Genomic DNA, 25307 nt, shown 5'->3' with positions numbered 1-25307 from the left:
TCATCATGGGTTTTTTTAATCAGTCATAACATGACACCAAAGTTTACAATAGGAGTAAATGTGGTTATACTGGTTTGGGTATCAGTATCTATCAGTAGAACACAACATGCAATATCTCCAGTAGAATACAACATGCAGCATCTGTCAGTAGAATATGAAATGGACTATCAGTAAAATTTGGCATGAAATAGATGAAGCATCAATTAACTTCAGTAACTCACACAGCTGACAGCCTCAAGTCCACTGTCTCCTCTTTTGCTGCCACCAGCCAGGAATACTTGTGATTCACTGAAAAAGGAATAATATGTCATGTACAGACTGTAGGGAGTAACAAGGTCAAGTACAGGTTGTAGGGATAACAAGGTCATGTACTGGCTGTAGGGAATAACAAGGTCATGTACTGGCTGTAGGGAATAACAAGGTCATATACTGGCTGTAGGGAATAACAAGATCATGAGTCATGGTTTATCGGGAATATAAAGATCATACACAGGTTGCAGTGTATAAGAATTTCATGCATCATATATGGTCTGCAGGGTATAACAAAGTCGGGTACAGGATGTAGGAAATAACAAGGTCATATACAGGCTGTAGGGACTAAAACGGTTGGGGTACAGGATGTAGGGAAGGTCATGTACTGGTTTAGGGAATGACAGGGTCAGGTAGAGACTCTAGGGAACAACAAAATCACCCACCTAGACTTGTTTACCAGCGCCTGAACCCGGGCTTCCAGTCTGTGTTTAAACTCCTGGTACTCGGCAATGTTCTCCTTCTTGTGTTTGCTGTACACACGGAGCAGCCCACTTCGCCTCTGCTTGTTTCTCAGGTCCTCGCACCCACTGCGGTAGTTCCTCTCTGTCAAACAAATCAGGCAATGTAAAATAGTGAGAAACAGCATCCAAACCAACACCATAAGGTTGGTTCACTTGAAATGGGAACAAACATGCATTGTTCAAATTGAATTCATCAAGCATATCATATTGTAAAGATGCTAATTCAAAATTGATCAAATATTTATTGGAAGTTATTATTTAAGTGATGCAGTATATTGTAAGTGGTAGGTCCCGACAACTAATATAGTCCCCCGCACAACATAAATAGGGTAGCATTTTTGTTTTTTTCTTCTCATCGCCAAAAAGACCCTTCTAATTTTGTTGCCAACCCTTAAAGAAAACTTGTCATATAAAATGTATGATCTATCTAAAATGTTACAATCATTCGCTGCCACAAGTCCAAGGAAAGTGAAAAATTGTAAAACCAATTACAACAAATGACAACTCTATTCAAAAAGATTTGTCTTTACTTTTTTTATACACTTGTTTTTCACAAACCATGTTCACACACGTTCAGAATTTGTTGGCTATGTGAAACACATAAAACAAACATTGCCCACATAGGTAGGCTGAGTAGATCCCTTGTCCAACAGATCCTAACACCATAGATCCCCATGCAGCATGTCCCCTGCCCTGGAGGGACCTCATCACAGTAGATTCTTCACTCAATAGGGATCTCATCGCAGGACATTCTCTACTCAATAGGGATCTCATTGCAGTACATTCTCTACTCAATAGCGACCCCATCACAGTACATTCACTACTCAACAGGGACCTCATTGCAGTACATTCTCTACTCAATAGAGACCTCATTGAAGTACATACTTTACTCAACAGGGACCTCATTGCAGTACATTCTCTACTCAATAGAGACCTCATTGAAGTACATACTTTACTCAACAGGGACCTCATTGCAGTACATTCTCTGTCCAGTAGGGACCCTGTTGCAGTACACTCTCTACTCAAAAGGGACCTCATCACAATACATACTCTACTCAATAGGGACTCCATCGCAGTACAGCCTCTGTTCAACAGGGACCTCATCACAGTAACTTCTCCACTCAATAGGGAACCGTCTTCTTTATTGTATACACATTTCTCGGCAATTCCTTGCCCCTTCGTCTGATGGATCCATCCACCAGACGAAGGGGCAAGAAATAGCCTAGCCCACAAACGTAATCAGTAGAGGACGTAACGTGTACGTGAAACGGTCTCCCGTTACATGTACAAGTGACTGGTAATGTATACAATAAAAAAGAAGTTGAGTTGAATAACATTTTGTCCAATGAAAGCAGCAGTTTGATTGATATCACTTGGAATGAATTCTTGTTCCACAAAGAGTGGCAAGTTCAGAAATTAAGCTTTGATTAAGCAAGTGGACACTCTTGCCTCAGGATGTGCCTGCTGAGATATTTATGTGTAACTAAGCTAGAAATTTGAAAGAAAATATGCATGATAAAAAAAACAACCTCAATATAAGGTATAACCATATTTCAAAAACTTGTGATGTACACTAATATGTGTTTCATATCATTACATCACTACTTGCTGCTGACAAATTAATCGCAAATCTAGTTTTATCTTATTTCACAGACTTGCTACCAAATAACATGAACAGATGCTCTTTACTCACCCGTTTGGATTATCTCCCTTTCAAGTCTATTCAGATCCTTCTCAATGTGGCCAATGTCAGAGCGACACTGGGTAACCTCCCTTGTCAACTGAACTCGTCGCTCTGCAAGAGCCTCTTGCTCATCGCTGTATGGAGTTCTTTCTGAGGTGTTCCTCAGTTGCCGTTTGTCTCGACTGAATGCATGGTTAAGGTTGCAACAGTTCATAGAATCATTAACTCAGTGATGTTCAAACAGTTGCCAGGACACTGGGTACATGTTATGAAAACAGGGCTCCAGACAAGATGCATATCTGGGTAAATTACACATGAATAATTCGGATATACGCATAAAACATCAAATTAATGAGTGAAAGATACACATAACTTACACAGAGTTCAAGTCAAATTTTGTTTACAAGCATGAACCAGACCTGTCAAAATGTTTCAGTCCTGGACATTCGATCTTAAGATCAGTGTTGGTTGTCTGGAATGAATTGAAGCGTTTTTCTGAATGATCTCTGCTAATATCCCTAATCCATGTTAGGAGCACGATTTGTTAAAAGCTTTTTGTTCAAAAGCTAGCCCAAACACAACATTTCTGCTCTGTATCAGTAATAATACAGCTTGGCTACTGTAGAATACGGTGAATAAGTTGCTGTGACAAAAGGTGTAAGAAATCAGAACCAGCAAGATATAACACTGACAAGTCTAAACTTTTCAATATTTTGTGTTGAGCAGAGAACAAGATACAATGATTCACAACAGAGGTTTCATGTACAATGCAACCAAGTCAAATCTAAATTTATGGGTCACAAATTTAATATCAACTCACCAGAGTCTTGGTTTGAGAGTGAGAAACAGTTATGCTGAATGCAACACGGCGAGAGGCCAGGCAACTGTCATGTAAGTCAAGCATTTACAAAGGCAGGCAGGTTGATGGTAGGCGGATGATGTACTCCAGTTCATCTGTATGTGTGTCCGTATGTCAAAACAACAACCAGCCTTTATATACAGTATACAGTCACTGATTCCTGAATATTCCAGCAAAACATGGAACCTTCACCATGTTTCGCGGTTGACAAGTCAAACACACCAAAGGGAGGTAACTCTAAAGTAATACCTTTAAGGCCTGCCACTAAAATACTAACAGGACTGAACATTTATGATATGAAATGTGACCCATAATAACTATCACTCAAAACGCTAAACATTGTGACCCAATAATAATTATCCTTTAATCAATAATACAATTTATAGAAAATACACTCTTGTAACAGCTATCATTTAGCTCCAGTCATCTGAGTGAATAATAACGAATAACCAAAAGAAACACTTCAAGTTTTTTCCAAAGGAAAACTGTTTCAATCAGCTAGGAAAAGTAATAAAACCAATGCAACCTGTAAAATTCTCCCCTTTTATTTCCATTTGGTATTGTCTCAACTTTAATTTTGAGGAGTTACATACCCCTTGGTCAAAATAATTATCTGGAGCCATCTGGAAAATGTTTCAAGGCACACAAGCAGGAGCCAATAACTGACTAATAACTAGACTGTACAGGGATTCCTCGTATCTTCACTCAATAAATGTTACCATAGAGATGTTTACCATCTTCAAGTATCTAAGTAATACATGTGTTATCTTCTATTCATCAAACATCACTACGGGGATGTTTACCAAGGCTACAGATAAAGGGTACACAGGCACAATGTATGCCTAAAAACCAATGACATGCGGCTATATAACATTTCAAGAGTATCATGTACACACATAAATACCCTTGTAACATACATTAAGTTTGTCAAGTTGTAATATGGAGTACACCCACACCACCAAAAGTTATACAATGGTCAGTTTGCTGATAAATCATGTGTTTATTCTATCTTCTTTTCCACAAGTATTGCACAGGGAAATTTATCATGGTAAACTAGATGATAAATACTTACTTTAATCTATTTATCTCCTATTCCACAAATATTAGCAAGGCGATGTTTACCATGGTCTTCTAGCTGATAACTACATGCCCTTAATCTATTTATCTTCTATTCCACAATTACTACTACAGGGATGTTTACCACTGTCTTCTACATAAACTAAATGTATTTAATCTATATTGTCAATTCAATAAATATTAATTTCATGACTATAAGGACATTTAACATGGTTGGATAGCAGGATACAGGGCCAAATTTCCTTTGACTTTCTTCACTGTTCTGTAAACGAGAAACAACATGTTGATAACAGGACACTAGTGAGTAGTTTGTGAGTGAGTGAGAAAGCAGGGATTGAATGAGACAGTGAGTGAGTGAGCAGCAACCGAGTGAGATATCGAGTGATTGAGCAGAGACTGAGTGAGATATCGATAGAGTGAACAGTGACTGAGATATCAAGTGAAATATGAAGTGAGTGAGCAGCGATTAACGGAGATATCAAGTGAGTGAGAGGCAACTGAGTGAAATATCGTGAGTGAACAGCGACTGAGTGAAATATCGAGTGAGTGAGCAGCGATTGAGTGAGGTATCGAGTGAGTGAACAGTAACTGAGATATCAAGTGAGTGAGATATCAAGTGAGTGAGCAGCGACTGAGTGAGCAGCAATTGAGTGAGATATCAAGTGGGTGAGGAGCAACCGAGTGAGATATCGAATGAGATATTGAGTGAGTGAGCAGCAAGTGAGTGAGATATTGAGTGAGTGAGCAGCAACTGAGTGAGACATCAAGGGAAAGAGACAGTATTGTCAATTAAATCAGAATTACCAATTATTTCGGAATATCTTCAAAGTTTTAAAGTTAAGACCCAGAGTTATACTTGCACCAAGTCAACTAAAACTTTCCTAGTTACATAGCAGTTATTTTCACTGGATCTACAATTAAAGAATTCTACCTGAACACCCATGTAACATGCTTGGGATTGGGATTCCCTGTGTGAAAGTATAATTACAGTGACTTACTGCACTGAGTGGACATGGCTAAGGATGAACTTCCACACATCTACTGTTGAGCCCCGGCAGATCCTGAAACAGTTACAGCAGAGCAATAATATAGGTAGCATAAGACTGTTGAGTAGTTTGTGAGCAGTTAGCAAGCAGGGATTGAATGAGACAATGAGTGAGTGAGCAGTAACTGAGTGAGATATCGAGTGAGTGAAAAATGATTGAATGAGATACCAAGCAATAATATAGGTAGCATCAGACTGTTGAGTAGTTTGTGAGTGAGTGAGCAAGCAGCGACTGTATGAGATATCAAGTGAGTGAGCAGCAACTGAGTGAGATATCGAGTGAGTGAGCAGCAACTGAGTGAGATATCGAGTGAGTGAGCAGCAACTGAGTAGACATCGAGTGAGTGAGCAGCGACTGAGTGAGATATCGAGTGAGCAGCAACTGAGTGAGATATCGAGTGAGATATCGAGTGAGTGAGCAGCAACTGAGCACAACTGGGAATCATGAAAAGGTTCTTAAACAGTTTCTGTTATCTGTATGACTATTCAATGTTTATCTTTAACACTGGGCACATATTTCACATCTCTGGGAATATTTGAGTCTGACTTTCTTTGGGTCATTCATATATTTTTCAGTGAATTCAGTTAAAATTCCACTTGGAGTATGACAGCAAATGTCCAGTTTGAGAAATATTTCAAAGTCATTTTTGAGTTTCTGCTTTTGGATTTTATATAGTATGTTATTTTTTTAAAGATGTAAATTTTATTTGCATATTAAATAAACAAATAACATCCCTCTTGGCTATTTATCACGTTTCAATAAAGAGTCCAGTAAACATTAACATCAAGTACTATGTTGATTTATTCTTTCATAATTACATCATCATGATTATGTAATAAAATTAGGGTAAGTGGAAAATTAGTCAGGAAAAGTTACTTTCGTAAAGTCACTTCCCTTGTGGCTAGTGGCTCTTAAAAAAATTCATCCCTTAAAAAGCAGGGCCCTGTCTCACACATCACAAGCTGGTGTGGGGAAATGGACCAGTAGTAGCACATCATGAAACTTTCAGGCCTTTTGTGCGCTCCACTCATACCATGCTTGCCAAAAGCTAGGTCCAAGCTCATGGTCCGCAATGTGATGAACAGCCTTCAGATGCTAGCGATCTATTTTTATGTTGTGCATTTTAACTTAAGAAGTCAGAGTGTTTGATAAATTTCCAAAATGACCCCAAATGATTTTTACTGGGAACAGGCTAGTGGGCCAGTGGCTGTTTCATACACTCAAATGTTAAATCACAATACATCAGTGTATGAAACTCCTAAAAATATCAGGAAGCCCAGCAGGCTGATAACTGTAAATTGGTGCTGGTCCTGCATTCTTTAGACAATCACATTTAGTGTTTGACAAAAGGGTAGGTTGATCTGTGGAAGTTACGGTGTGATTGATCATGAACTATACATACAGACCATCGTTTAGCTACCACAACTGTAAACTATTTTCAAAAGATCACCCATAGTCAGTGACATGGTAAAATATATACCCATGGTAAAATATCTACCCATGGAAAATTAACTGTCCCACAGGGCCGGCTGGAAAGTAAAGTTGAAAGTCCGCCATGCAACTAGCAAGCAGCGGGCCACCAGGCAGACGTTATTTCATACACTGCAATACATGTATACAAAGTATGACATTATGTGTCTTACTGAAGTAAAATGTGATTGATATAATATTTTTATTCTGAAACTCCTAGCGATTTATCGTTACATTTCGTGAAACTGTTGGAAGCACATGTACAATCACCATAATAAGCCCGCAAAATCGTCAGAAAAGCACTCAGTTGGACCAGTGAGAGCCGTTGTGTCAACAAACACACGTGCATGTATTTGAATCTCTGACCGTCAGTCACATGATTTTTATCAAAAACTTCACATTAGACAGCACAATTCTGTTTGCTACATACTTTTCTACTTTCAATATAACCATGATAACAATATACATTTTTCATGATTTCTTAAAAAATAACATAATGACAAAGGAAGAAAGTAGAGGGCACTATTTTTATCAAAGTACCGCATCCATTACGCACATTCTGATTGGTTTGTGGTAATTTCGCACATGACCATGATAACAAGCATCAAGTGGGGGGACGAGTCTTCTTGGAGGTTACGGAATGGGGCAAGTGGTGACAAATGCACCTTTGTGGTGTAGTGGTTAGTCTGCCTAGAGAGTAGCAGGTCATGGTTTTGATCTCCAGTCGCGTCATAAAAAAAATGTTCAAATACAGTACCTGTTGGTCCATGCCTGGCACTTGATATTAATGGTTAACACAAAGACTGGTCAGCTCAGAGTCAGTATAATGTGTCTGAGGGTGGTATTCACTCTTCACTGCGCCAATGGTATCTCATTGATGAAAACGAAATAAAGTCTGGAATAGTACAAGCTGCCACAAATAGACACACATGAACGTCATCACATGAGCGAAATAAGCTTAAGTATGATGCTAAACCCCATTTCACCTTACTTCTTACAAGAAGCATGGATTACTGAAGACCTATTCTAATTTGGATCTTCACGTGTGTGAGGGGCAAGGTGAAAGCCTGCGGGTGTTACATACCCTCTGATATCATCTGGTGAAGGCAGATTAGTCCCTGGGGGTGGAGCAAAGTGCATTTCCTGTGTCAGCCATTTGTGAAGCCTATGAGGTATATCCTTGTCTGACATTTTCCTCACAACCTGAAACATAAGCAGTCATTTAAAAGACTTGAGATGATTTGTATAAAACACTTTGACAGTGAATCCATGACATGGGAAACAATTTACATTTCCATTAAGTAAAAAAAACAAACTGCACATGCCCACAAGACAAGATGAAGAATCACTGGTTTTGACTGGTTGCAGAGCAAGAGATCAGGCGTGCATGTGCATATTTTACTCCATAAAAATCACATTTACTCAAATAATTACAAACCTGGGAACAAAAAAATTACATAAGGTCTATCTATAATACCTTGCATACTTTACTCAAGTAACTAAATTGGCTTGCATATGATTTGTCATGGTACCCAAACTCCACAACAGCATTAGTAAATGGTAAGCAATGCCTATATAAATAATACATATACTGTTACAGCTGTAACCACTGTCAGGAGTTTACTCTAATGGTCACATGACTTCCATGTTGAGTATTTAACAATGGCTGAAAACTATTTGGCTCTATAACAATTAATAACAACTTTTAGTTTAATGAGAAATATTTGTATATTTAGGAGTGTTAATCACCCAAAAAGGACATTAAAGAAACTGTGTATATGAACTCAATTCTCTATACTAATTATTACTAGTGGGAGTATACAAAATTCTAGTTACTCCTAAAAAAAAAGTGCAATTACTCATTTATAAACAGACTTGGGAGTAAATACCCAGTTGCCTGAAACATTAACTGCAGCTCTGATGGTTGATAGTAAAAAGGGTTGGGCAGGTGCTGAATACCTATTTTCAATGTGTATACAAAACTGGAATTCATCAAAATCTTATTATTTCTACCAACTCACACTGTGATTCACTCGATTCACATGCTATCATTGGAGGATTTGGCTTTTAGAATCCATTTAACCATGAATACTAGTGCGATATTGGAGCTTAAAGCGTCAATATTATTTTGAAACATACTGACTAGAAAAACACTAAAATCTGAAAAGACTAATGAATCACAAGTAACAAATTGTTAGCATTAAAAATAACACAAGCTATCAGCCATTTGCACTCTGGTGACCTGAAAATTCATTAATTCTTGCTACAGTCGTGCGATCCTGGTGAGCAAATGATTTAACCACTAGGCTACCTCGTCACCCATGTTTGCAGTAGGGACCTTCAACACTCAATTTTGTCCACAGATGATAATGTAGATTTCTCATTGTGACAGTAGCAGTTAGTCTAGACACTGTAAAAACTCATTAAAAAGACAATCAAGTAGAATAGCCTATATGTTAATTAAGTTAATGATGTCTGTCAACAATCAAATACTGTCATCAGGCCAGTGGTTAGCTCATATAAAAAAAATCACATTCCAGCCATGACCTCCCTTGCTATGTCGTCCTGTAGTAAGCTGGCCCTAGCCAGTGGTGGGAAACATAATGTACAGAAGTACCGAGATGACATACTTGTTACCTCCCTCTCTTTACCACAGGGGCTTGTAACACTGAAAACTGCCATCAAGGTACATATTGTCCAGAATGGGTATTACTACTATATAAAAGTATATATTCATATAGTAGTAATACGCATTCTGGACAATATATACCTTGATGGCAGTTTTCAGCGTTACAAGCCCATGTGCTCTTTACAAGAGGTATACATCACTATTTCATCGCGACTCGTACCGAGATGATAAATTTATTACCTCCCTTTCTTTACAAGGGGTACATCACTATTTCATTGTGACTCAAATCAACCAAGTTTAGTTCCTATCAGCACTTTTCCTGAGCACCTGTCACTCTGTCAGAAATAACCCACACAAGACGGAGAACACCGCAAGTCTAGACCAAGCCCAGACTGTAGAGTAGAGAGTTGCAGCGTCGCACTATCACTAAATCTGGTGTTTGAAATTCACCGAAACTTTCTGTTCTGAATATACAGTATCAATAAATAAAACACATAACCGGAAGAACGAACCACACAGCTTGAATTCACAGATACAATTCGGTGGTCGACAAGAACTTCTGAATTACCGCCATCTTTTTTGAACTGACTTCCGGTTGCCCGGAATTTTTTTTAAAACGACTAGATTAACCGAAAGGAACCAGAACTGTTATTCTATTACAGGCCCCGCATTTGGTATTGTGTATAGATGTAATTGAAGATATTCTAGAGCATACTACATCTCATATTGTTAATACGTTGTCGAGTCTCCTGTGTCTCAGACAAAGATTATACTAGAATTTGTGATCAAAATTGTGAAAAATATAGCTTTCATACTTATACATACTGTCATACTTATACACAAAAGTGTAGTTAAGGAATAAACAGTTTAAAGCACAAAGTTTTCTAGTGTGGGGTGAGTAGAGGTGAATATTACGCCGCCAGACTCAATATTCCAGCAACATTACGGAGAGGACACAAGAAGTGAATGCTAAGCCCACAGATGTATAGTACCGGTAAGTGTATCCTTTAAAGATGCAAATCTAGACAAGGGAAGTACAAGACCGACAGCTGGTCATCCGTTTTTCAAGAAATTGTCATTCAAACCACCAATCATTAAGTTAGAGACTCGTGTGTGCGACATTACACACCCGTGTTTGGAATCGAACACGGGTCTTCAGCGTGGCGGGCGAACGCTTTAACTTTTGGGCTACTTCATGGCCATGACCCATTCTACACGGAGGAACACACGCTGAGACAGATGATTTAGTAGAATGGCAAAGAATATGAAAATGTTTTAAGTAATAATAAAGTTATCAATAATGAAGTTGGTAGAACAGAATATAGAGATTTTATTACAAACTAAGCTGACGAAGACAAGAAACGTTACCTCTGTGATGATTTTATCATAACTTCAGTTTTGGAATAAGTAAATCTAAGTTAGGTTAGCAATATCATGGCATATCATGTAAATGATTTAAAAGTGCAGAGTACAAGATTTTTAATGGGTATCTTAGGCATCTTTAAAAAGTGTATTACAACCAATATTTTTCCACAAAAATTACACGGATTATTTTGCACACAACGGTTGGTTGAATACGCATGCTCAGATGCATAAAACTTCTTTAAATTTTCGTTTACACTAAATAAGGAAGCTAAGTATACCTTTATGGGTCCAGGCTCGATTACTGACAGATCGCATGTAACCGGAATAATTAGGAGTGCAGCGTTAAACAATAAAAAACACAAATATATTTGAAGATGAAAGTATTATAATGACATGTCGTTTTCAAATTATCACAAAACCAATGTTTAAAGCCCCAAAAAGAAATCTTCCACTTCAGAATAAATGGAATGAAGACTTTGTTAAACTAGAGAGTTAAAAATATAGCTCATGATGGTCTATGCTCAAGTTGAACTAAATGTGTGAATGATATAATCGGTTTAAAAGTTAGTGTTTGTTTTACATTAATACACATCTAGAGACATCATTTGAAGTTGATTAATGCAGACAGTTCTAAACTTCAGCAGCCTCCGAACTCTAAACATGACGCGTTCGAAATTCTACCCGTACAGAGCCTATGGAAATAGCCCTTCTAAATTCCTTACAGTGTTATCGAATTCCCAACACCTGCGAATGACGGCAAGCAATGAAGTGGAGCTTGTGCCAATAACAATGGCTGCATGGTTGGTCATGTGACGTTGTCTCCCCTAGCAACGCGACGCGATTGTCAGCCGGGAAGCACGCGAAAGTGCTAGTAATTCGCGGATTGTAAACAATCTAGGAGCTCTCACATTATTCCACTGACACCCAGTAAGTGCAAAACTCGCCAGATATCAGAATGGAGCGGGCCGAAGACAACCTGCCCTTTCGTAGCATGGTCCGAGCCAGCGGACTCGGCGAGATCTGGACCCACGCAACCGATCAGGTTAAATTTAACCAGTTTGGCTGGCGATGCACCACTAAAGAAAATTCGTTTTCTAATGGGACTTTGATAGGGAATTGGAATGAGGACAAATTTGATATTAAGAAAGAGCGTCAGGCGAAGAGTTTGCCGTCACAGGTGAGTTTTTAGCATATATAACCATCACCTTATGTTTGGTGGGGTAGTTTGGTGGTTAAAGCTTTCGCCTGTCTCGCAAAAGACCCGGGTTCGATTCCCCAGATTGGTACAATGGTTCAAGGCCATTTCTGTTGTCCCCCGTCGCAATATGGACGCCAGATCAGACATTCTTAAAACATATAAATACATCTAATAACAAGCTAAATGAAACCCAGTGAACACGATATCTGAACAGCAAAACTGCAATAAATTCGTAAACTTGATTTGCAGACTTTAAGTTTCAGACAATGTTATTTGTCAGTGTAAACGGCTAATGTTATGCATGTATTTCGTCTTTAATCTCCATCAACGCTTTCTCAGCAGGCATAATGTTTTTATAATGTGCCTCCTTGTTGCTTAACGCCATGGTCAGGAACACGCCGGCTATATGGCGGCGGTATGTAAACAATTGTGCCAGGACCAGACAATATGATGAATGACAGCAGAAGAAGTGATCTACAAATCTGTGACACCATCATGCATCATCATGACATAATTTTCGTGTTCTCATTGCCACAGGGGCTTGTATCGCTTTGAAACGGCTACTAGGGTACGTAGGGTCTATACACATATATGTCTTTCGAACGCCGTTTCAAAGCGATACAAGCCCCTGTGCTCATTGCCTGATGCCTTAATGTTAAGAAAATAGACAAGAAATATTGAAGTATACGAGGAGATATCAAAAAGTTTTAAGCCTTGCATATTTATACATGACAAATAGTAATGGGCAGGGCACCTAACGTATATTAGTGTCCTAGCTACATATTCCCGGTAGGATCACATAGCTAGATGCATTTCTTCCATGGCAGTGCCTTGTAGAAGAGATATACCCCCTAGTGACCGTGAAAAATGGACGAGGTTGAATATAGAGCAGTAAAAATGTTGTTTACAACCATCCAACGTTGGGTGAAAGAGTTTCAGCGAGGAAGAGAGAGCTTAGATGATGACCCCCGTCCAGGACGACCCTCAACCAGTGCCACCCAAGCAAACATTGACACTGTGCATCAACTAGTATGGGAAATCGTCGTATCACCCTGCACAAGTTAGAAGATGCAACCGGGCTCTCATATGGATCCATTCACAGCATACCCCATGACAATCTCCACATGTTGAAGGTGTGTGCAAGAATGCCTTCTGATGACATGAAGCTTTCTCGGGTCAACATCAGTGGCGCGATGCTGACTCGTTACCATGCCAACCCAGAAGATTTTCACTTTAGAATTGTAACCTGTCATGAAACCTGGCTACATCATTATGACCCTGAGAGCAAGCAGGAGCCACTGGAATGGAAACATGTCACCTCTCCAAGGACAAAGAAGTTCAAATCGACCAGGTCCCCAAAGAAGGTTATGGCAACTATTTCTTGGGACAGTAAAGGTGTTATCCACACAGACTTCTTGCCTCATGGTACGACAATGAATGGAGTGAGTACTATGCTAACCTTCTGAAGCAGGAACGCCAGTCCATTAAAGAGAAGCGGCGAGGAAAGATCCGGCGAGGGATTCTTCTTCACCAGGACAATGCACAAGTCCACACCAGTAGAACTGCAATGGAAACTGCGAGCGAGTGAGAGTACGAAATTTTACCTCACTCTCCCTATTCTCCAGACTTAGCCCCTAGTGACTTGCACCTCTTTCCTTGACTGAAAAAACACACCCGGGACTAGAAATTTCAGGATGATGATGAGCTTATCGCTGCTGTGGAGGGTTTTTAGGGGACCAAGATGTGGAGTTCTTCAGATCAGAAATCAGCAATTGGCAAACCAGATGGGAGAAGTGTGTGAAGTTGGAAGGGGGCTATGTTGAAAAATAAAGCAGTATGAATTCCAAAATCTTGCTTTTTCAGGGCGAGGCTCAAAACGTTTTTGATATCCCCTCGTATGTATGTCAACAGTAAAATTAAGATGAAACATTGAAGTATGTATCTCAATAGTGAAATGAAGATGAAATTTTGAAGTATGTATATCAATAGTGAAATCAAGATGAAATTTTGAAGTATGTATATCAATAGTGAAATTAAGATGAAATTTTGAAGTATGTATATCAATAGTGAAATTTAGATGTGGATAAAAGTTAAAGATTGAATGAATTTAGTTTTATGCCACATTTAGCTATATTCAAGCGATATCAAGACTGGGAACACCAGAAATGGACTTCACACAATGTACCCGGACTTCACACAATGTACCCAAGTTGGGTCTGAAACCAGAGTCTTCGGCGTGGCGAGCGAATGCCTGAACCACAGGGCTACGCAGCTGTTCCTCGTGAATTAAAATAACTGTCAGTCAATCGGAATTCTTAAAACCTTGAAAATGTAACTACGATGGTAACAAAGAACCCCTACATGTTGTTTTGTCAGATCAAAGACATGCCGTTTTACTAGCACAGTGATATAGGCACGTGCCCCAAACACCCTGATACTAAATTCCATGTTGACGAAAAAGGAGATAAAGGCACAGGGGATAACTGACGAATGTTCCCAATTACGGCGCTAGATGCTCATGTCGTTGATCATTAGTATGTCTGGGTCAACGGGGTTATGAACGTATCACCGGATAGTGCCGGACCTCTAATAAGCGCTGGGTATGGAAATCCATTGAAAATATAAGTGCCCGAGCGATCACGAGAGGAAATACGGTATATTCAGAGACAAAAGCTTAAGCCAACGTCGTACTCAACAAAATTCCATCTGTATGACGGTGACCTATAAATGATTGAAACTGGACCAGGCAACCCAGTCCACACCGTCTTGTAGCTGACTTATTGAATCTCTCCTTACGACGAGACCCGTGAAGATCCGGGTTACAATTTATGTTCAGTAACCCGTGTTTGTAGTAAGAGACGACTAACGGGATCGGATGGTCAGACTTTCTTGACATACGTCAACGTATCTTTAGATCGATGTTCATGATGTCGATCACTGGATTGTCTGGTCCAGACTCGATTGTCCACGTTTATGTGTCCATCAAATTTGTATTTGTTCAATATGTTGTATTTTTTGTCAGCACAACCACTTCTTCGAGTCTACTTACGATTCAAGCTACAACGTACAGCCGCATGAGGTCCCGAAGGATCTCAAGCACCTGAAAGGTGAGTATCGACTAGGTCTACTTCGATTTACCCAGACCTCGATTCGATTCCATTTTCGAGATTGGGCCCTCGATTCGAACATATTCTATTCGTTGCAACACACAGGTAAAACATCAAATTTCATTTAACCCTCAGAGTCGGGATTTTTTTAGTTTAAAATCCATCGTCAACTTGGCGATGTCTGTTAAGAACAATTCTCATTTGACAAGTATCCCGGCTTCAACCAGTCACGTTTCGCAGATTTGGGAACGTGTTGTTCCTATACTTGTCCCCAACTACCAATGTCTTGTTCGACATTCCGGATAATCATTTTTGTTTTATGTAGTAATAACATTATAGTCGTGTGCAATGACGCCACCACATGGCATGATTTGCAATCACTCCACCACGTGACCAATATGACTTTTCGACACGTGACCTGACGTGACACCATTCGACACAATCACGCAACCACTTGACATATCTGCCGCCATGTGACATTTTGACGCCCACAAATGACTTTGTCACCTCATCATGTAACATTGTGACGTCACCATGTGACATTTTGACGCCCACAAATGACATTATCACCTTATCATGTAACATTGTGACGGTACCACGTGACACCAGGACTCCACCAGGTGGCATTATGACCTCATCGTGTCAATATTATGAATCCACACGTGGCATTATGACAGTATGAAACCACACGTGGCATTATGGCATTATGAAGCCACATGTGACATTCTGACATTAAGAAGCCACATGTGACATTCTGACATTAAGAAGCCACACGTGGCATTATGACATTATGAAACCACATGTGACATTCAGACATTAAGAAGCCACATGTGGCATTATGACATTATGAAGTCACACGGTGGCATTATGACATTATGAAGCCACAGGTGGCATTATGACATTATGAAGCCACATGTGACATTCAGACATTAAGAAGCCACACGGTGGCATTATGACATTATGAAGCCACGCGTGGCATTATGACATTATGAAGCCACATATGGCATTATGACATTATGAAGCCACACGTGGCATTATGACATAATGAAGCCACATGTGACATTCTGACATTAAGAAGCCACACGTGTCATTATGACATTATGAAGCCACACGTGGCATTATGACATTATGAAGCCACACGTGGCATTATGACATTGTGAAGTCACACGTGGCATTATGACATTGTGAAGTCACATGTGATTTTATGACATTATGAATCCACATGTGACATTATGATGACGGCTATGGCTTGTTTTTGCAGAACGACACCCACACGCCTTCCCCGGTCACCAGCCTGAACTTGACCACCCCAGTCTCAAGGCCATCTATAACAGTTGGGAAACGACAACACGCGCCTCCTATGTACACCCCAACATCCGGGCACAGCCTTTGACAGGACCGGAAACGACAACAGCGCAAGCTCAGTCATAATTCAAAACTCCCATTCAACTTTGTTGTGTTGATTGTTAACCTGTTGATGTTGTGGTAAACACGTGAAAAACAATTGTTGTGTAAACGGGTTTGCATGATTTTGTATGATATATACTCATTTGTAACTTTAAGACATTTTGGTCACACAACAAATCATTGAATAATGCTAGTATTATATGCCGATTAAGAGACAATCACTCTCCAATCAAATTATACGGCAAGGATACCAACTTGGTTCTTTTTTCGGACCATATAACTTGCACAGTCAATGACGTAGTTAAGAAAATTGTATCTAACCAACATAGTTGCCGTTGCTATGCTTCCCTGTTCAAATGTCAGTATTAAACTATGTCGATGTCATTGTACACAACACGTTAAACCATGCTAACCTGCTCACAGTCGGTATTCGATGGCGTAGATGTGATATATTGTATACATGTTATATTTTACCATATTAACCTGCTCACAGTCGGTATTCGATGGCGTAGATGTGATATATTGTATACATGTTATATTTTACCATATTAACCTGCTCACAGTCGGTATTCGATGGCGTAGATGTGATATATTGTATACATGTTATATTTTACCATATTAACCTGCTCACAGTCGGTATTCGATGGCGTAGATGTGATATATTGTATACATGTTATATTTTACCATATTAACCTGCTCACAGTCAGTATTATGAGAGGCCCAGTGTGTGATACGAGGTGATACATACTACATCAGATTACTAGCAGTAATTGCCTAAATCAGCAAAACCGGAATTTCAACTCACAAATCACTGAACCGGTCACACCGACCTGGTGAGTTTAACATTTATGAAGTTAATCCCGAAAATCCCCCTAATTCCAACTATCTTTACCTCCCCACAACCAACTGCGTATATGAAACCATGAATCATCTGTAAATAATGATTCAATTTAGCTTGAGTATATTCGGGTGTTCTTGTGATAAGCTGTTTATACAACAGATGATCTTTTTTCAACAGTGATACCTGATCAGACATGCCAAGTATCATTACCCATTTTTGTGATAATTGCTTTTATTTAGAAAGTCAGTTACCCCAGAAAAGTGTTCCTATAAGTTTGATTTTGTATGTGTGAGTCAGACGTGACTATAAACGTCTTTGTTACAAAACGATGTGTATGACATATGTATGGATATGTCTCATAGCTGTTTGTGTGGTTACTATGAACAAGAAGTGCTGTGAAGTCAGTTGGATTAACACATAACAAATCAGGACTGTCTGTGATTTGACGCTCAAGTTAATATTGCCCGCATGTTGAGATTTTCAGATTTACGAGGTTGAATTATTGCGAAGTGAATATTGTGCACAAGGGGCGCTGTGACCGTTTGGATTATCATGTAACGAATCATGGCTGGCTGTGATAATCTATACACGTTTATTTATCTTTTTTTCTAAGCACCTGTTCAGTATTATGAATATATCTGTGTAATAAATTATTGTATTGTGTTATTCATGAATACACATTTCCGCTGTTGTATCTGCTTGTGTTATTTGTGGTTTGGCTAAACAGTGTTTTTGATACACAATACCATTTTCAAAGTGGTGAAATATAAAACGTTATGTTGGGATTACACTTTCTCAGTAAAGTATCGATTCTGTTATCTCTGGTTGACAATTTGCACAGTCCCGCACCAAATCACCACCACACAGAGTCAGCCATCTAGCCCACTCAGCCACAGTTTGTGTTCTGGCGATTACGTTCCTGATTCTGAGAGTGTGGTTTCGAATCTCGATTGGGATTCAGTCTAACAGATGTTCCAGAATCTGTACGTACTGTGAAAGTGTAATCCAAAAAGACAGGATTCATAGTTTCCCTGTTTCTCATCGCCTGATCGACCCTTCTAATTTTATTGTCGGCCCCACCTCGCCACCAAGTCCAAAGAAATTCTATCAGTCTAGGCATTTTAGTCACATACAATAGTCTTTCTACTGGCCATTGGGTGCGCTAGGGTAGCTTACTGGTTAAAAGCATTCGCCCGATCCGTCAAAGACCCGAGTTCCCCACACGGGTACAATATGTGAAACCCATTTATTATTCAGGCGAATTCTGTGTTCTCAGCGAACACATTGACCATAGCCCGATATCTGTTCGCAACATTTGGGTACATATTTACTATTTACTTATAGACATAAAGACATTTAAGGTTAAAAGTTTAATAGTTAAATAAAGTCCTTATCTCCTAACACAGCTGGCGAAGTGACGTCACACGTTAGTAGTATTGTCATATAAATAAGGGTCTCAAGTTCTCTTTTTGAAATTCTGTGCCTTTCGCCATTGAGTATTACCGACTGACGCCGCAGCGAATCCTAAATTCGTTATAGATCAGATCAGTAGAATTATTCATCAAGTCAATGTAATCATAATCAGGCGTCTCGGCATTCGAAGTTACAATCACTAGTTACTGGTGCGTCCAAGGGACACAACTCTGCACACTTTCCGTGAATTAGAAGAGGACAAAACTATGGCTTTTGTATGACTAAGCATAGCGAACAATGTGAAACAGCAGTGACAAAGTCAAAATGATATTACCATTCAATGATAAATACAGGGTTACTGAATTGTAACGTACGTTTCAAGGATTCATTGTCTAGAGCACACAGCAACAGAATGTTCTGGATCCTACCATCTTTTTCCTACCAAAACCATGTCCAGATTTAACTGTATATCCAGGTGCGGTATATCCAGGTTTAATGTTATATCCAGGGGTGGTCTATCCACGTTTAGTTTTATATCAAGGGGCTTTATATCAAGGTTTAACTGTATATCCAGGGTTGGAATATCCAGGTATGACGGTATATCCAGGGTTGGGATATCCAGGAGTGACTGCATATCCATAGTTGGAATGTCCATGTGTGACTGTATATCCACAGTTGGAATGTCCATGTGTGACTGTATATCCAGGGTTGGGATATCCAGGTGTGACTGCATATCCACAGTTGGAATGTCCATGTGTGACTGTATATCCAGGGTTGGAATGTCCATGTGTGACTGTATATCCAGGGTTGGAATGTCCATGTGTGACTGTATATCCAGGGTTGGGATATCCAGGAGTGACTGCATATCCACAGTTGGAATGTCCATGTGTGACTGTATATCCAGGGTTGGAATGTCCATGTGTGACTGTATATCCAGGGTTGGAATGTCCAGGTGTGACTGTATATCCCGGGTTGGAATGTCCATGTGTGACTGTATATCCAGGGTTGGAATGTCCAGGTGTGACTGTACACTCTACAATGTATATGACGAGGTCCGCAAACCAGTGGATCATTCATTTCAGTGCTCTTGTAAACAAACCATGTACAGAACAAGAAGTATTTAATAGTTTTAGTAAGCTGAAGAGAAACAAATCTCCCGGCGAAGATGGGATAGTCTGTGAATTTCTGTAATCGACTAAACACTACGTCACCCCTCTATTAACAATATTGTTTAATAAACTCTTTGATTCAGGAATATTCCCTTCTCAGTGTGGGTAAAGCATTATATGTCCGCTTCAAAAAGCAGGCGATAGCCACAATCCCGGAAATTACCGAGGCTTCTCACTCATCATCTCCGTGTGTAAGGTGTTCGTTCACCTCCGTTCTGAACTCACGACCCCAGACCTGGTGTGCCGACAACAACGCGATCCACGAAATCCGTGCTGATTTTCGACCACGGAGGGCCAGATGTTTGTTTTACAATCAATCACTCAAAACTATATGAAAGGGAATGGAAGGTTTTATTGTTATTCATCGATTTTGTCGAAGGCCTTCGATTGCGTTCATCACGATGTGTTACTAAAACAACTGAAAACTATAGATATAGATGGTACTGTGTGTCATGTACGGTAAATTATCAGCTTGAGTGAAACCTTGACCAGGTCTCCCAGAATATATCACACGTGACATGGGAACTCGTCAACGATGTATACTGAGGCCAAAATTATTTACTTTGTTTAATCAACTGGTCACCCTGCTGGAAGTAAAGGGTGGTCGTGGTAATTTTACATCAGCTGAAATTCCAAATGTATATGCACTTCTCTTCGCCGACGACGTATCAATGAAAGCAGGTACTACTCTACAACTACACAAGAAAATACGTATTCTTGAAGAATTTTGTGATAAAACTGGTATGAAACTTAACCTAGACAAAGCAAAAATAGTTGTTTCGAAACGGCGGCCCGCTGAGGAAGTATGAGAAGTGGAATTATAAAGGGAAAGAAATAACAGTTGTAAACCATTACAGATATCTGCGAATTGTATTCACGCCTTAACTTTCATGGACTAAAGCACTAAATTGCTTTGCATCTCAAGCGAAGAAATCAGTCATCAATAGTTATCGATACCAGAATAATTTTGGTAAATTCAGCTATACGGTGCCATTTTTAAACTGTATGAAAGCATAGTATGCTATGGAGATGAAATATGGGGGACATCACATAGGAAAATTATTGAGACTGTTTACATTCAATTCTGGAAAAGGTTTCTTGGACTGAGCAAAGTTTCTCCGAACAAAATCATTCATGGAGAATGTGGCAAAACCTACTTACAGCCAACTTATATGACAAAAGCTATTAACTCCTGGTGCAGACTTATCCATCTAAATCCTTCAAGACTCCCCTACCAAGCCTACTATATGATTACATCCACCTCTGATACAGGTCGTTGTACTTGGGTTTCTAAGATTAGAAAAATAGTCTTTAAACTGGGATTTGGACATGTATGGTTACACCACATGGGAAACATCGATGTTCTTATTGGAATTCAAGCAACGAAAGATAAATCTATTTCAGGATTGGTATTCATCCCTACTTGACAACTCAAAATGTTGCAACTACAAGTTATTTATCAAGCAAAATGTCTTTGAAAATCCAACTTTGCATAATTTCGTTCAGCTTATGCAATCCAGTGATGTAAAAACAATCCAAGCTACAAGCTTTGTTCTTGTACAAAGTGTTCAACGCACGTCGTGTAATGCATGCAGTGTACACTATAAATCGAATGCAATACTGTATTTTGGACCTGAGGCCTTATAGTGTAATAAATTAATTACCTGTAGTTAACTTACCTGTGTGCTGTTTTAGGTTTAAAAACGTAGTTTCTTTCAACATTGGACTTCTGATAGATTTAGAGAAAAAAAACGGAAACTGTGATGTTTCTGTACTAAAATTGGTTAACTATAAGTAACTTACATGTGTGATATGTTGAGCTTCAAAGTGTACAGGGACGGTGGGGTAGCCTAGTGGTTAAAGAGTTTGTTTGGTCATGCCGAAGACCCGGGGTCGATTCCCCAAATGGGTATATTGTGTAAAACGCATTTCTGGTGTCCCCCGCCTCAGTGTTGCTTGTATATTGCTCAAAGCGGCGGAAAATCAAATACACTCACTCACTCAAAATGTACAGTTTGCTTTGGAATTTGGTCTCCCAGTAGATTTGGTAAAAACAAGGAAATTAAACTTTTGTACCTGTAGTTAACTTACCTGTGTGTTGTAAAGATTCTTTGAGGTTTGAATCCCCAGTAGATAAGGTGAATCCAGAACACTTTGATGTCGTTGTACACTATTTTCCTCAAAAACTCTAAAATACGTTTGTGTACGTTACCTGTTGTGATGGCTGTTGTGGGACCGTCATGATCAGTTCATGGACAGTATGTGGTCAGTGGTGGTAAAAGCCAGATAACGACCTGAAGGTCATCCCCCACCCCCACCCCCACCCCCACCCCCACCCCAACTACAATCCCCTCCTAACCCCGACGTGTCCTCTCATCTTTATATTCCAAAAATTCAAATTGTCTTTACATAATTATCTTTTACTATCTGTTATATGGCATTTTAACAATGCTAGTTTCTTTAGTTTATATGCTTGTGTCCTTGGAAACCCGAAAGTTGCTTTCCTGACTAGTATCGTGATGTTTATTATCCTAAAACTCAAACCATGTAATTGGCTGCTTACACTAAGGACTGGAAACCAGCGACAACACGGACAGAATTCGGACAACCAATTCACGCTACCGCTGTGGAGGCGTTGCCTCTGCTAGTACAAGGAGACCGCCTAGTGACAATGCTGTGAGGAACTTGAATATTGTTTCGTAAACGGCCTTTCGTCACCACTTCCGACTGTTTCACCACAAGGTTTCCGGCGGTATTGAAGATGGTCTCGACTTTGAGTTCGTCCTCACATTTTCGCAGTGATACAGACTAATACGTGAGTGTTAACAAATTTATGCTTATTTCTAGTCACCACTCATTCTTAAACGTCTGGATAATCTAGAGTTAGGACTGGGGATATTTTAATATACATGCAGGGAAGGTGACTGTGTTAAAGAAATCAGTCGACAGGGAGCAAAGTTAGGAATAAGACATGGTGATGTCTGGATCGCGTTGTTGACAAAGGACGAGATACAACAGAATAAATGAATTAAAGAACACTGCAAATAAAATTATTCTGACAAATGTCCACATGTACTCTTTCTCACACATTAATACAAGTGAAATGTGCCTACAGAATTGAACTTGAAACCTCTTCTGTCTTAATATACGTGTGTGATATATATTTTCTATGTCCGACGACGACGCTATAACGAGGTGTGTTGCAGCACAATGGAGAATATTTCTTAAGACAATTATTTAAGTTCATCGTCAAACCAACTGGCACAGTTCTTTCGTGAGCTCTTTCGTCGAGAGAAATTTGGTATTGCCTTTCTTCATGTATTGTACAAATGCTAAAATAATATCCTTGGTAAAGACACATTTGAAAGTTATTTCATGGTTGCACAGCAAACAGATGTACCGAATTTATGTTTGTTTAAAACTAACTGAAAAAAAACAGCTTTATGGATTCAGAAACTACGTTTCCTTTGATACACACGGAAGTAACTTCAAGACGTAATGACAAGGGGAAACTAAGATTATGAGATTGCCTTTGCAATTATTTTGATGTATTCTCCTGTCGAACGGTATGCCCAGGGCCTTATGTAAGAGGTGGGACACCCAGGTAGGAAGAAATAAACGTCACGAACTGAAACTAACAATTGGTTTTACCTACCTGGGCTGTCAGACTGATGGAGACAGAACTCCTAAGTGTGTTTCTTACGATGAAGTGTTCACCATTAAGCAACATATGTCATATTTATGATTTCGCTGTCTTAGTGAAGTACAAATGCTAGTACTTTTTCGGTTGAGTCCCATATGGGATTCGAACCCGCACCCTCAGAGTGAAGCACCTAATCGCCAGCACACAGGGTCAGCCGCCTAGCTCGCTCAGCCACCGCGACTTCCACTAAAAATGGAAGTCGGACAACTGGTAGTCTAGACTGCGTACTTTGTGTACCCCTCTGATGTGTGTAAATTGGCACGGCTCCCACGGCCGAAAGTGGAATGTTCACATTAAATGTTTCACGATGCCTTCATGTCATTAGAGTGTTACTCTGACAACGTACTTCCTGACAACTTACTCTGACAACGTACTTCCTGACAACTTACTCTGACAACGTACAAGCATCATTTACCATCTTACAAACCAGTTGGGAGTTACAACTATCGAACTATAACAAGGCATTGTTAGGGAGTTTGGTTACAAAATGGACAGGGAATTTCAATGTGTTTACTTTATGCCGTAACCACATTGGAACCAGGTTTATGACGCATAAAAAATGCGGTCCTTGTATGAAACCACTGACATAAAGATCCATAAACTTTTGAATCCTCACTTCACATCCTCAAACGGATCTGTTTTACGTCATCATATCATTGCGACTGCTAAACTCTGATGCAGCGATGAATATTGTTCGGAACAGTATATTTGGGACATTTATCTACATGCATTTGGTCAAAGAGTCGAAATTGCAAGTGTTACTGCATCACAATTCCTTCTGACATCATTACAGCTAGCTTAGAAGTCGATCGCTTAGTTTTATTTTATCTCAGCACTTATTCCATAGTTCCAAACACAGGGACAATACGGTATTATATCACAATTCATGAAAAGAATATTGACTTTTTGCTGAAATTACTTTTCCAGGTTTGAACAAATATGAACTCAACTCATATCAGGGGTGTGCGATAATACCGGTTAACCGATATATTGCATTTCGAACTTCACAATACGATATATTGCATTTCGAACTTCACAATACGATATATTGCATTTCGAACTTCACAATACGATATATTGCATTTCGAACTTCACAATACGATATATTGCATTTCGAACTTCACAATACCATATATTGCGGTACATTTTTCGAAAATGCAATGATGTGACCAATAATCATTTCCCATACTAATAATGTATACTAACATAAAGCAAACACGAATGATATTAGTATTTTTTATACTTCATCACGAAAATTACCGATCATATTCACGGAAATTGCCGTGGTCCATCTCAGTAATGGGCGTTCCGGGGCACATGTGAGTGGTAGTGTAATTCAGTAATGGACGTTCTGGGGCACATGTGAGTGGTAGTGTAATTCAGTAATGGACGTTCCGGGGCACATGTGAGTGGTAGTGTAATTCAGTAATGGGCGTTTTGGAGCACATGTGAGTGGAAGTGTATCCCAATAATGGGCGTTCCGGGACACATGTGAGTGGTCGTGTACCTCAATAATGGGAGTTCTGGGGCACATGTGAGTCGTAGTGTACCTCAATAATGGGAGTT

The 25307-nt window shown here is 39.5% G+C and overlaps 3 protein-coding genes across 4 annotated transcripts in view; 1 reads left to right on the top strand and 2 right to left on the bottom strand.

The window, feature by feature from the left end:
- The window catches only part of LOC137290867 (uncharacterized), a 34737-nt gene extending 24581 nt beyond the window's left edge, over positions 1–10156 (bottom strand). The window contains exons 1-7 of the mRNA XM_067822032.1: positions 10051–10156; positions 7994–8112; positions 5392–5454; positions 4623–4655; positions 2467–2639; positions 696–855; positions 222–288 (exon numbers count right to left, since the gene is read on the bottom strand). Coding sequence (XP_067678133.1) covers positions 222–288; positions 696–855; positions 2467–2639; positions 4623–4655; positions 5392–5454; positions 7994–8100 — 603 coding nt within the window. The 5' untranslated portion in view covers positions 8101–8112; positions 10051–10156. The remainder of the gene's footprint in view (positions 1–221; positions 289–695; positions 856–2466; positions 2640–4622; positions 4656–5391; positions 5455–7993; positions 8113–10050) is intronic.
- Positions 10157–11720: 1564 nt separating this feature from the next.
- Positions 11721–18150, top strand: LOC137290920 (cilia- and flagella-associated protein 68-like). 2 transcript variants are annotated; one of them, XR_010957239.1, is made up of 4 exons: positions 11721–12080; positions 15124–15208; positions 16470–17251; positions 17323–18150. XR_010957239.1 is itself a non-coding variant. In XM_067822127.1 (3 exons), the coding sequence occupies exons 1-3, from the start codon at positions 11859–11861 to the stop codon at positions 16637–16639; spliced, it is 477 nt and encodes a 158-aa protein (XP_067678228.1). In that variant the 5' UTR covers positions 11721–11858; the 3' UTR covers positions 16640–18150. The 2 variants fall into 2 exon arrangements, 1 of the variants encoding a protein (XP_067678228.1); XM_067822127.1 differs by having other exon boundaries at positions 16470–18150.
- Positions 18151–19293: 1143 nt separating this feature from the next.
- Positions 19294–19854, bottom strand: LOC137272203 (uncharacterized). The gene has a single exon (XM_067804563.1). The coding sequence runs from the start codon at positions 19852–19854 to the stop codon at positions 19294–19296; it is 561 nt and encodes a 186-aa protein (XP_067660664.1).
- Between the last annotated feature and the right edge of the window lie 5453 nt (positions 19855–25307).

This window comes from Haliotis asinina, chromosome 1 (assembly GCF_037392515.1).
Source record: "Haliotis asinina isolate JCU_RB_2024 chromosome 1, JCU_Hal_asi_v2, whole genome shotgun sequence".
Classification (NCBI taxonomy): Eukaryota; Metazoa; Mollusca; class Gastropoda; order Lepetellida; family Haliotidae; genus Haliotis; species Haliotis asinina.
Note: the sequence above shows the minus strand (reverse complement) of the source record. Positions and strands in the feature narration are given on the sequence as shown.

Excerpts from the sequence above, each read along its gene's own strand:
- LOC137290920 (XM_067822127.1), top strand. The coding sequence starts at position 11,859 with ATGGAGCGGGCCGAAGACAACCTGCCCTTTCGTAGCATGGTCCGAGCC. Across the intron at positions 12,081-15,123 it reads CGAAGAGTTTGCCGTCACAG|CACAACCACTTCTTCGAGTC; the intron begins GTGAGTTTTTAG and ends ATTTTTTGTCAG. Across the intron at positions 15,209-16,469 it reads GGATCTCAAGCACCTGAAAG|AACGACACCCACACGCCTTC; the intron begins GTGAGTATCGAC and ends TTGTTTTTGCAG.
- LOC137272203 (XM_067804563.1), bottom strand. The coding sequence starts at position 19,854 with ATGGACATTCCAACCCGGGATATACAGTCACACCTGGACATTCCAACC.